Below are 13,749 nucleotides of genomic sequence, written 5' to 3' on the forward strand. Positions count from 1 at the left end.
TAATAATAATAGTAATAATAATAATAATAATAATAATAATAATAATAATAATAATAATAATATAATATAGTGAGACCTGTGACAAATTTAACATTCAACATTGGCCAAGCAGGTCAAACTGAATACAGTACTTTAAATAAACAAGCCAATGCCACTTATAGCTGGTTAACCAATTATCTGAGTTGTAACTAATGTTAAAGAGTTGGAAGAGAGGTAGTCTTGTTGATCCACCGCAAGTCATTCTGAGATCAACTGGGCAAACCCGTTTCCTTATCCCTGATTTAGAGCATAGAAGCAGAAAGGGAAAAGCAAAAATGCATTGAAAATTATTTTATTTATTTCCATTAATAACCTGACTTTCACCCTAGGAGCTGGAAATCTTAGCCACATCTGTTTATCCTTGCAAAAGCCCTGTGAGGAAGGCTTGGCTGAGAGATAGTGACTACCCTCCAAGGTCACTCAAAAAGCTTTGTAGCTGACAGAGGGATGCGGGTGGCGCTGTGGTCTAAACCACTGAGCCTCCTGAGCTTGCTGATCATAAGGTCAGAAGTTTGAATCCCTGTGACGGAGTGAGCTCCCGTTGCTTTGTCCCAGCTCCTGCTAACCTAGCAGTTCAAAAGCATACCAGCATGAGTAGATAAATAGGTACTGCTGCGGCGGGAAGGTAAACAGCATTTCTGTGCACTCTGGCTTTCGTCACAGTGTCCGGTTGCTCCAGAAGCTGTTTAGTCATGCTGGCCAGATGACCTGGAAAGCTGTCTGAAGACAAACGCTGGCTCCCTTGGCCTGAAAGCAGGGATGAGCATCACACCCCATAGTCAGATTCAACTGGACCTAACTGTCCAGGGGTCCTTTACCTTTTTACCCTTTTTGTGCTCACAAAGTAGGCAATGTGACACTTTTTATTAGACCACCTTATTTTATTTTATTTTTAAAAAGCATGTTTGCTTTTGAAATTCCTAGAGCTCACCTTCCAGTAGAGTTAATTCTATGCTTGCATACAGAACAAAGCGTGACTGACTGTGCTAGGAAGTAGGCAATCTCTTCAGTCTGAGACTCCTGGAAAGAAAAACAAACATTAGCATATCAAGGCATCACTGCTGACAATAGCGCACATAGCATGGGTGACAGGACCTCATGGTGTTCCTGGAGAGCCCAGTCCACCCTTTGATATCTCATTATTTCGATATTCAATGCTCAATGACTCGTATTTGAATGTGCAAACTCATTCTACCAGAAGGCACTGTATTTTTGGGGGGGTGAGGTAATATGTGACTTCTGCGTTGGATCACAAGTGCTTGCTACCACTTAGCGTTGAGTGATGGATTTGGGTGCGTGAATCAGCCTAGAGTTTTCAGCCATGATTGCAAGCAACACTGAGCCAAAGATCTTGGATGAAGAAGCCTGGATGCATAAGGTATGCAACCCCTTTTGCAGACACTTCATTCTTCCCTTTTTGGGAGAACCAGGATGAAGCCCGTAACCTTAGCTTCCCACTACATGCAAAGCCAGAAACTATGGTTCCTGTCTTCCAAAAAGCCAGGATACAAAGCCATATGGTTTAGAGGCTGCTTAATGTCCTGGCTTGGTTGGAAGACATTGACCATACTTTCCAGTTGAGTGCAGCTTTCTCCCAATTGAAGTGTAGAGTGTTTGAGGACTGGGACATTTGCAGGGAAACCAAAATGCTTGTTTACAAAGCTATTGTACTACCAGCACAAACTCAGAACGAAAGGGAGAAACGAGCTAAGAGAAAGGGATGTTTGGCAAACCGTCCCGTGATCAACTCCTGCCCAGAAACCTACCGGTGTGTTCCCACTGTGGAAGGATGTGTGGATCCAGAATTGGCCTCCACAGTCATTTACGGACTCACTGTTAAGACCATATTCATGTAAGACAATCTTACTAGGCTATGAGTGATCTCTGAAGAAGAAGACTTTCCAGTCTGCATGTAATGAGAAGCTATGTGCTGAATCCTGGCTTGTTCAGCTGCTCAGACAAATCGAGAAGCAAAGTGGCTACAATGGAGCCGCAGCCAGGATTTTTGGCTGACCACCATATGCGAATGTGGGCTCTGTTTCAACCCCTACTTTTGCAGTGAAAAAGTTTTATATGGTTTTATATTCGAGATCTCAACCACATATTGTAATGGTATTGTACTAAGTCCCTTGTAGGACCTGCTGATCTACCAACAGACAAATGGTAGGCGATTCATCTGGAGAGAAGTGAGAGGTCATTCTGTTTCAGGCTAATTTTTCTTCACACCTGCTTTTTAGTCTTTGTTGTAATGCATTTGGCAGGCTTGATTATATGGTATGATGGCCACGTCTCAGTTTCATGCATTTCAAATGGTTGCTATATGTGCATTTTAATAGTTATTATGGAGGTGATGTGTCGGCAGGTTTTGCACCTGCTATTATGGGAAGATCCTATTCTGCATAAGGCTATCGTGTGCTAGTTCTGAAAATAGCTCTGAGAAGCTTTGAGAAATAAGTGAATGAATGAATGAAGCATCTCAGGTGCTCAGAAGAAGGCTGAGAAGCAGCCCAATGGATTTCTATTCCCAGTGAGTTTTATAGGTAGACCCAACTGTGGAAAAGGCTCTTCACCCACACTTTACATACACCCTGATGGTAAATATGGTATTTCATGCTAAAGGATAATTAATCCAAATATGATTTTGAGCTTAGTGAAGGCTAGCAAGGAATCAAACCACCATTTTTGTTGGTTGTTATAAATACAGGATATGCTTTCCTTCCTCTTCCTTCCTTCCTTATATAAAAGCATTTATAAACTGCATAATCTGTAAGCGGTGCACAACATAAAAAGACAATATCATCATACCAAATGTTGCTGACCTGTAGAAAAGGCTCTATGAACTGAAAGCAGAGATGTTGTAGGTGCCCTTGTTGTCCATGTAAATCTTTCACTAAAAACAAATAAAAAAATGAAAACACAATATAAAGGCGGTAAAGTATAGGCACATATAAAAATTGATTAAAACAGGAATTAGGGGGATTCAAATACATAAAGCGGGGACTGGAGAAAATATGGGCCAGGGATATGTCTTTACAAGATGTCTGAAGCAATTGATGGTTGCAGCTTCGCAAAGGCAGAGAGAAGGGCATTCCATAGTAAACGGGCAAGAGACCATTGTTGGCTGAGTGCCCTTTGACATTCTGTAGGGTGTGGTGCTACAAGTAGAATTTCCCCAGTTGACTTCCATGAACCCCACCTCCTTCAGTTTTAAGTGGTACAGCCCAATCATAGATTTACAACAAGAACGGGGAACCTCAGACCCAGACTCTCCAGGTGACTCTCCAGGTTCCTGCAACTGGCCCTCAGGAGTCTTCCGCAGGCCACACCCCCTTCCATCACACCCTTCAAACGGCCATGCTTTGCACCCTCCTAGACTGTTTTTGTTCTGCTGGAACATGTCCTTGAACCCAGATGATGAACTGGAAAGTGTGGCATATATTTTGTATACCAATTGTGTTTCTTGCTGGCCTGGATGCGGGATAGAGAGGGATGGACGAGTGTGTGGAAACTAGATTACTGTACAAAAATAACATTCACCTTAGTCGCTGTGCCTACTTTGCCTGCCACTGGCATGTGGCCCTGGAAACTTACCCAGAAAGGAATGTTGGCCCCCAGGATGAAAAAGGTTCCTCATCCCTGAATTACAACCTCCATGAGAATTTGGCTGCTGTCACAAGAGATTTGTAAAATTTAATGTCACGTCAGAGGCTGCATCCCAAGAAATCCAGCTTACTTGAAGGTGAGGTGTCAGCCCTGTCCAGGCTCCTCAGGAGGTAAGTCGCCTTTGGGAAGCTGCTAAACCGGCAGGTGAGGCGCGATGTAATTTTCAAAGAGAAACCTGTAGTACAAGAGATGATGATTCTTGCCTGGAGACCTTTATGCGCATCGTCAGCCCTTTATAAGAAACTGAGCTGACATATATAGGACTTAACGACAAAGCTAAAAGGAGCTCTCGTATAACCCCTTCAGAGTGTGCCACTGACAAATGCAGCTGCTCATGTAAACAAAACACACATTTACACATACAGTCATACCTCAGGTTAAATATGCTTCAGGTTGAGCGTTTTCAGGTTGAGCTCCGTGGCAACCCAGAAGTAACGGAATGGGTTACTTCTGGATTTTGCCGCTTGCGCATGTGCAGATGCTCAAAATGATGTCACACGCATGCGCAGAAGCGGCGAATCGCGACCCGCGCACACGGAGACACAGGTTGCGTTCTGCTCAGGATACGAACGGGGCTCCGGAATGGATCCCGTTCGCATCCAGAGGTACCACTGTAGAGTCATACGTCGGGTTACAGATGCTTCAGGTTGTGCGTTTTTGGATTGCGCACCGCGCCGAACCCGAAAGTACCGGAACGGGTTACTTCTGGGTTTTGGCGCTTGCGCATGCACAAATACACTAAATCACACTTTGTGCATGCGCAGAAGCGCCAAATCGCGACCCACACGTGCGCAGATGCGGCGCTGCAGGTTGCGAACACTGTGGGTTGTGAACGTGCCTCCTGCACGGATCATGTTCGCAACCCAAGCATCCACTGTATTGTGTAAAACTTCACTAAGATGGGTAATTAAATTAAGTTGGGCAGAAGTGTTCAATAATGATGCGCAGGGTTTCTGATTTTATTGGTGTGTATACACAACGGGAAAGGAAGGCATCTGTAAAACATAAAGCAGACTTTTATTTTATTTTTCCCTAGCTGGTTATCTTAGTAATAGCATCGCTTTATATTTCAGGTTATAAATAGGCACAAATTACACCCTGTTTCTCTCAGCAGAGGGGAGATCCATCTTTCTTTTGGAAGGAGATCACTGGAGGCAAAGGTCACAACCCGTACATGGCTTCCCCTCAAGCACCCTGGGAACTGTACTTTAAGGGTTCTGGGAATTGTAGTTCTGTGAGGGTGTAAACTACAGTTCCCTCCCAACAATGTTTACAGAGCCCAAACACAAATCTCTACCTCTTCTTCTGCTTCCCACTCAAAAATAGTGGCCTATCTGGTCATTCATTTCCTTTTGCAGGTAGCCATAGAGTGCATTGTCCTTAGCTGAGGGGCGGAGAGGAGGTTTGTGCCCTTCAGAAGACTTAAGGGAGGTCCAGCCAGAAATCTCCCTGACAAAAGATTTCCTGGCAGCTTTGCTACCAACTATTCAAGGGGTCTCCAGTTGTAGTTCTGATGCCATCCACCCATCCTCTCCTGTCCGAATTCCTCGAACAGTGGAGGTAGAATATAGCTATATTGGCAAGTAGCCATTGATGGCCTTGTCGTCCATTAATTTGCCTCTAAAGCCATTCACTAGAGTAAGATAACTCCAGTGCTCATGAGGATGAAGTAACTTCTCAAGTGACAAAAAAAATAATTGTTCTAATAAAGCAGAAGTGTTTTTCAAAACAAGCCTAAATTCACATCAGTAAAGAATCTCCAAGTGGTCCATTGTTTATTCTTGGTAATCAGAAGATAATAACAATATATTTCATCTAAACTTCTTGGGTTATTTAATTTGATCCATTCATTTGATTTTTAATCCTACCCTAGAGACTCAGGGTAATCTCTAATCGGTACACTTTAGTTGTTTGCTTGGACTACAAACAAACTAAATCAAATATTTCCTCTGGGTGAAGGTAAATTCATTCAAGGCTTCAAAAGAAATTTTATATTATGGAGGTTTGTGGAAAAATAAATTTACCTCAGGAATTTCTCATCAAGGAAAAAAAAAAGATCCCCCAAAATCCCCATTGAACTTTCCAAGCATTCTCTTTGTCAATAGATGCAAAAACGATGAGTAATGAAAATCTCCCTTTGAAATGTTCCTGTCAAACAAGATCTGACATTTTAAAGAGTTGTTGAAAAGGAAGAAAGGGCTCCGTTTCTGCATGAGGTTGAAGCTTCATGTCACTCCTCAACATTTGATGCTTCGGGTTGTTTTTTTAAAAAAACTATGATTCTGCCTGGAGGCCAGGCAACATCCAATTGCGCAAAAATGTATTAGGAGGCAAGCTACCTTTGTGCATAGATCATTAATGCATTAACTGTGTTGTTGTTGTGTCTGATGCTTATCTCTTTGAGCACTGCAGCTGAAAAACAATTAACAACTGAAAGAAAAGCATTAATAGCGATGACGGACAGTGGAAAAATGACTTATGGAAATTTGATTCTTATCACTGATAGATGTTCCACTCCTTCCTGGGCATTTGATTTAGTAAAAGTTACTATATCAGTTCCATCTGGATGTAGCTTTCGTGTGGTTTTTTTGGGGGGGTAGGTTGTCTCACCAAGAAACAAGTTCAGTGAGGTGCTATAAACACTGTGAGCCACTGTTTCCCAGGGAGCTGACCTACTAAGAATATTCAGGAAACCTGTATGCATTGAGTAGTTTTCCTGCAGTGCCATATGCCTAACTCAAGGTGTGAGACAGATGAGCGTAAATTCTGAATGTGTAGGTAAAGTGCACTCAAGGTGATGACATACAGAACACTATGCGATAGATGTCTATAGATCTGGTGCATTTTGCATGCAAGGTAAAGGTAAAGGGACCCCTGACCATTAGGTCCAGTCGTGATGGACTCTGGGGTTGCGGCGCTCATCTCGCTTTACTGGCCGAGGGAGCTGGTGTACAGCTTCTGGCTCATGTGGCCAGCATGACTAAGCCACTTCTGGTGAACCAGAGCAGCGCACGGAAACGCCGTTTACCTTCCCGCCAGAGTGGTATCTATTTATCTACTTGCACTTTTGACGTGCTTTCGAACTGCTAGGTTGGCAGGAGCAGGGACCGAGCAACGGGAGCTCACCCTGTTGTGGGGATTTGAACCCCCGACCTTCTGATCGGCGAGTCCTAGGCTCTGTGGTTTAACCCACAGCGCCACCCGCATCCCATGCAAACATTCATGTTAAAGCAATATGATAATTCTAACCAGGTTTGGATACACACGAAGGCATTTGTACCAACCAACACATCCTCAGTCTTCTAGCCCTGACTTATTCTGTGCAAAATTGCTTTTCTCCTCCCGTTACAGAATAAGGATGTGGAATATGTGAATTCTGAGTATGGGAAGAACGCAGTGAGACTGCTGTACATTAGACGAGAGGGCACGACTCACTGCATCAAAGAACTGGAAGTCTCTGTGCATATAAGGCTGAACACCGTCAACGAATTCTTGAATTCTGACAACAGTCAAGTGATCCCCACAGACACCATAAAGAATACAATCCAAGCTTTGGCCAAATGCCGAGGGGTATGTTTTGCAAAGCACTCTTCCACCCTTTTTTTATTTAATCTTTGTGTAGCTAGATATTGTCTTAATGAATTGCATTTTTATGAATTGCATTCCTATTGCAAAATCAGTCCTCGGGCAGAAATAATAATGAGAGTCTGTGACAATTCAAAGAGCAAGGAACAGAGAGAGAGAGATTTGGCCACAGATGGATTGTATCATGTGATACAGACCCATCTGTGGCCAAATCTCTTTCTCTTTCCTTTCCTTTTTGGTATTATAACTCTTACAGAGAGCTAGGAGTGTCAGCCAAAAACGACTGGCAGATTTATCTGGATGCAAAGGTAAATGTAAACACCTTTCCAAAGGAAAACAACAACAAAATTCGTAAGAAAAGCTTTCTCCAAAGAGGAAACATAAGATTGCTAGTATAATTGTGGGAAGTGTGCAGTCTTACAAGCCTTTCAGTCGATGAAGCTTAGCACAGTAATTATTCATGTACAGCAGGGATAGCGAAGCTCTGGCCGTCCAGATTTGTTGGCTCCAAATCCCATCAGCCGCAGCCAGCATGGTCCATGGTCAGGGATGATGGGAACTGTAGTCCAACAGATTCCACTGAGTGGAAGCATCTTGCACAAACCAGAAGAGATCTATTTCACAGAATCATAGACTCTCAGAATTGTAGAGATGGAAGGGAACATGAAGGTCATCAATGCAGGAATATTCTGCCAAATGTCATGAGCTAACCCAGGGATTTGCTTTGTCTTTAATTTTTGCTAGCAGTTGGAAGAATCACAGGTCTCCTTATTCCAGAGTATTATGGGCAATTGGCTCAATAAAGGCATTTATTTTATAAACTATACATTTCATAATGCTTGCTTGACTGCTTCACCCATTTAATCAAGAGGTTTGCAATGACATGAACGTATTGCAATAAAATAAAATAAAATACAGTGTCATGTCTCGGTATTTATCTAAGGGCAGAACCTGATGGTGTTTGACGACCCTGTTTGTCTTACTAGATCAGAACAATAGAGGAGTTTGGCCTTGACATCTGTGAACACTTCCTTACATCGTTTTGCCACGTGATATACTGCAATGCCTTCATCCAAGAAGTACCATGGCAACGCCTAGAAAAGGTATACTGGGCTTATACACCCCACCCATCTGACTAGGTTGCTCCCTGCACACAGGTGGGAACAACTGAAAAGTGGGGTTGTCAGAAGGAGGGAGGGAGGGGGGACCAAATGTGGGTGGGGTTCATAGGGCACTGAATCACCTTAACATTTATAAGACTTCGCCGCTGCCCCCCAAAACCAGCTCTATTACTTCCCCAATTGTTTTAAAATCACCTACACTTATTTGCACATTTTCCATATTCTTCAATCTCTAGGATGGTGTCCCCCACGTCCATGCTTTTCTCTATAGCTCAGAAGGGGTTCGGTTTTGTGAAGTGGAACGGACTCTGGAAGGTAAGACACGAAATTTCATTCTTTTGACAGAAATCCTTAGAAACGTAACACCTTTTATTATTCTCTGTTGGAGAGAAGTAGGAGCAGTCAAGGCCATTGAAGCGTTTGTGGGTGTTAGAAAGAGAGGTGGGATTTCTTGTGTTTCTGTTTACCTTGCCCTGGAAGGCAAGAGAAATACAGTATTCATACCGAGCCCCCACTCAATTGCCCTGTTAAAAAGCGCTTTTTAATTTATCCGCATATATCAATTTTCTCATTTTAAATTATTTCATTGTAAAAAGAACTGACTTTTTCTCTCTTCCATTCCATCTCTCTCTCTCTCTCTCTCTCTCTCTCTCTCTCTCTCTCTCTCTCTCTTGCAGGTAGTCCGATTGTTTTTTCTGGCATTAAGGATCTGAAGCTTATGAAAACAACCCAGTCTGGATTTCAAGGCTTCTTCAAGGATAAATACACCACACTTCCAGAAAGAAGAGATCGAGTACTGTCAATAGAAACACTCATCAAGTGGTGTTATGGAGAAGGCGCAGACTGTCTTGACTACGACTGCATATGGTACTGTAAAAAACAAACCAAACCAACCCCATTTTTGTCTAACGGCACATGAAATTTGTCCACAGTAGAAGAGATGGCTGATATTGAGTATGATTACAGCCCTGTGATGGATGAAAAAAAGGAAATATTTCAATCGGAAATATCCGAATTGGGGAAGGGTGTGTGCATTGTCATTTTACAGTGGAAACAAGCTCCTGTTTCCTCACAGTGAGAAGTGAAGTTACAGGGAACCAGGTAGAGGGCCTTCTCAGTAGTGATGCCCTCCCACCAGATGTCAAGGAGATAAGGAACTATATAACCTTTAGAAGACACCGGAAGGCAGCCCTGTATAGGGAAGTTTTTGTTTTTTTTAAGTTTTTATTGTTAAAATAATTCAGCATTAATACACACATATTGCAAATATACAAGCATACAAACATACATTTTATACAATCCTTAAAAATGTTCAAACATACCTACACTCAACCCCACAGATAATTCCTTTTCCCATCACCATCCACCACCCCTCACCCTTTGTGTTAGACTTCTAATCTACTCAATTGCAATTTCTTTCCATTTCTATTACTTTCTTTCACACACCTTAACCTAATTTCATGCTTCTTTTTCTATTACACATTGTTATCCATCTTATTTAGTATTTCAGTATTTAAAATGGAACTTGTTTATTCTAATAGGAGTTCTGATTTTTTAATATGGTTTTACAAGTATCCTTTAAACACCTTCCAGTCCCTGTCTATCTTCTCTTTTGACTGTATAGGGAAGTTTTTAATGTTCGAAGTTTTATTATGTTTCTGTATATGCTTGAAGCCACCTACAGTGGCTGGGTAAGTGCAGCCAGATGGATGGGGTATTATTATTATTAATTGGGGGGGGATATTTATTTTGCTTCTGTCTCACTCTTATTCCACTGATCCAAGGAATTGATCAGATGCACCCATGTGTCCCTTTAGCAGTGTCGCAGCATCACACAGTCCCAGACCATTCTCTGGGCATCATCTGTGCCAGGCTTAATGCGACCACATGGAAAGCCCTTCATTCCTAGACACATGCCCCACATTGGAACTCTCTCTCTCTCTCTCTTCTTTTCCTGACTGCGCTGTTAAAATTCATGACCTGACCCCTAACAAGGGACAGAGCTAAGCAAGCTGAACACAGGACATTGGCCTTGCAAGTTCACACATGAGCTGAATTATAGAGAGAGTACAGATTTGATTCTAATGGCTACACGTTGCTTTGAAGGAGAACTGCCCACGAGTGTACCCTTGATGCCTTTGCCGGGCCACCTGACACAGGCCACTACTCGCCATCTTACCAGAAGACGGTCAACTGCATCCAGACCTACATCCTGGATAGACTCCCCCAGGTCAGTCTCATCGTATCTCTTTGTCCTCACGACATGCGATATGCTTCAAATAACCGTAGTCTTACAAAACTGAGGTTTACATCAAAAACACAAATCCAATCCAATTCGGACTCCCGTGACTCAGACTTGAGGGGCAGTGTACGGATCATCATGTAACCTTATATTTTGCTTTCTCTCGGGCTATTATAAATAGAGGGTGGATAGATGAAGAAATTAAAAGCATAGGAAGTTGCCTTACACCAAGCCAGTATTGTCTACAAGGCAGGGTAGCCGTCTAGGATTTCAGATAGCATTTTCTCTTGGCTTTACCTGCAGTTGCCAAGGATGGAATCTGGGAATTCTGGCTTCAGGGAGATGTGTTTTCTAGCCCTGCTACTTCAGATCCTGTATGACTGGAACTGCCCTAGATGTAAACTGTGTGTGTGTGTGTGTGTGTGTGTGTGTGTGTGTTTGTCTTCTATATGGAATGCACAGGGCTTTCTACCGCTCAGCAATAGCCCTTCTCCATATTTCCGCTGTTAGGGAAGGACGAAACAAATGTATGGTTCTCCATGTGAAAACAGTACCTTTTTTTGGTACTTGTAAACCCAACACATGATGTGACATGTCCATGCAGTGCCTTGCTCTGTTCTTGTAGCCAAGGGCCATGATGCATAGTAAAGGACCCCTGGACAGTTAAGTCCAGTCAAAGGCGACTATGGGGTTTCGGCGCTCATCTCGCTTTCAGGCCGAGGGAGCCGGCGTTTGTCCACAGGCGGTTTCCAGGTCATGTGGCCAGCATGACTAAACCGCTTCTGGTGCAATGGAACACCGTGATGGAAACCAGAGTGCACAGAAACACCGTTTACTTTCCCGCTGCAGCGGTACCTATTTATCTACTTGCACTGGCATGCTTTCAAATTGCTAGGTTGGCAGGAGCTGGGACAGAGCAATGGGAGCTCATCCTGTCACGGGGATTCAAACTGCTGAACTTCTGATCAGCAGGCCACAGAGGCTCAGTGGTTTAAACCACAGTGCTACCCGTGTCCCATGCAGATGCATAGTTTAGACAGGGAGACGTAGCTGTTAGGCATTGTTTACAAGACCAGGAATGCCTGTGGCCAACCACCTCAATTCAAATCCCGTTTGTGTAATCAATCTGTTCAGATTTCCGGCAAAAGCAATTTGTTCCTCTTGCAGCCAGCTGGGCAGGGAGGAAAAGGGTGAGTGAGACAGGAGGAGAGAGAAGGGCGTGTCAGGAAGAAAGCTCTGGCTCCGTCTACCAATGACTTCAGCCCCTCTCACAGTATTGGCAGGCTGGCCATGACATACCTGGCTCCCTTACCTCGGACTTCTGCTCTCACTGCCAAGAACAGGGGAAGGAGACTTGAGTGAATGCAGTTGTAGTGCACAGGGTCATCCTGTGGTCTAATATGCGTATGTTTTTATGCTTTCAGATTGAGGAAGTGGAAGTGATCATGTCCAACATCCACTATTCTGTGGCGGATCTAGAAAAACTGGGACTGTGCAACGACAAGGAGGTGAGGAAATGTGTTTTTCTTCTTTTCAGGATAAATTGCTGTGGAGCTGAATGGGAGTGAGGTGGGGCAAGGAAGGATAATTTGACAGAGTCTTTGAGCATATCCGCCCTGGAGATTGAAGCCATTTACAAAGACATTCCCTCTCCACAGAGAGGAAAGGCTGGGCTTGCGGCTCTCCAACAGAGGATTCTTAGAAACTTAGAAAGTTGCCTTATAAGAAGTCAGATCATTGGTCCAACTAGCTTAGTATTGTCCTCAGTGATTGGCAGCTGCTCTCCTGGGTTTTCAGAAGGGGAACATTCCCCATCCTACCTGGAGATGCTGAGAATTGAACCTGGGACCCTCTGTACATAAGGCAGATGCTCTACCCCTGAGCTATGGCATGATAGCTGTGACTTACTGGAAGAGGAAGGGGCAAGGTGGTGTACAAACGTATCTCCAGCAGTGGTCCTGCTTGTGTTTGCACCACACCAAGCTCCCCATCCCCACCCCCTCTTCCTCCTAGTCAGCAAAAGCAACACCAGTAGCTGGTCAGGTGAGCACCTCCACCTGTCAGGCTTGAGGAATTCTCTCCCTCCCTTGATGGTTTCAAGGAGCAGGGAGGAAACATGAAAGGTTTTGCTTATGCTTTTATTTAGTCCTCACGGTGAGAGACAAAGAATCCAGACATCCCTCAAGGATGGAGTTGCTCGCTTTGGGCTCCTCCCCCTCCCCTCTCTTAGCAACAGCATCCGACTCTATGGTGGTCCCCCATGAACAAATGCCTCTGCGTCCCTGCGTTGAGAGCCAGTGTGGTGTAGTGGTTAAGAGCAGTAGACTCATAATCTGGGGAACCGGGTTCGCGTCTCTGCTCCTCCACATGCAGCTGCTGGGTGACCTTGGGCTAGTCACACTTCTTTGAAGTCTCTCAGCCCCACTCACCTCACAGAGTGTTTGTTGTGGGGGAGGAAGGGAAAGGAGATTGTTAGCCGCTTTGAGACTCCTTTGGGTAGTGATAAAGCGGGATATCAAATCCAAACTCTTCTTCTTCTTCTTCTTCCCATTGCTCTTGCACTCTTAACGAATGCCGAATTTTAGGGATGGTGGTGGTTCACCTATGCTGTCCAGTGACGTTTCAGCTGGCTGCTCTGCCTCCCCTCGTTCCTCTTCAAACACCTCATAACTCATCTGTTCACCTGTCTCTGATCTGCTATCTCCTTCCAAGTTCGGCTGTAATTCAATACTGTGTCCCCCTTCTCTGGAAGCTACAGGAGAAGGGGAGGCAATCTTTACCCCTCCTCCTCTTCAGTCCAGTCCCTGACACCACCCCACCAACCACTAATGGTTGTTATTAGTACAGTGGTACCTTGGGTTACATACGCTTCAGGTTACAGACTCCACTAACCCAGAAATATTACCTCAGGTTAAGAAGTTTGCTTCAGGATGAGAACAGAAATCAGGCAGCGGCGCGGCAGCGGCAGCAGGAGGCCCAATTAGCTAAAGTGGTGCTTCAGGTTAAGAACAGTTTCAGGTTAAGAACAGACCTCCGGAACGAATTAAGTTCTTAACCCGAGGTACCACTGTAGAAGTAATTTCTTTGCTGAAAACTCCT

General features: G+C 44.0%; 1 protein-coding gene across 1 annotated transcript in view; it reads left to right on the forward strand.

Moving 5' to 3' along the window:
- The window catches only part of LOC310765636 (uricase-like), a 37,887-nt gene that overhangs the window by 22,343 nt on the left and 1,795 nt on the right, over nt 1–13,749 (forward strand). The window contains exons 2-7 of the mRNA XM_083620832.1: nt 7,054–7,272; nt 8,274–8,390; nt 8,645–8,723; nt 9,086–9,275; nt 10,515–10,638; nt 12,075–12,158. Of these exons, the coding sequence (XP_083476958.1) occupies nt 7,054–7,272; nt 8,274–8,390; nt 8,645–8,723; nt 9,086–9,275; nt 10,515–10,638; nt 12,075–12,158 (813 nt within the window). The remainder of the gene's footprint in view (nt 1–7,053; nt 7,273–8,273; nt 8,391–8,644; nt 8,724–9,085; nt 9,276–10,514; nt 10,639–12,074; nt 12,159–13,749) is intronic.

This window comes from Podarcis filfolensis (genome assembly GCF_964270895.1).
Source record: "Podarcis filfolensis genome assembly, chromosome: 6".
Lineage (NCBI taxonomy): Eukaryota > Metazoa > Chordata > Lepidosauria > Squamata > Lacertidae > Podarcis > Podarcis filfolensis.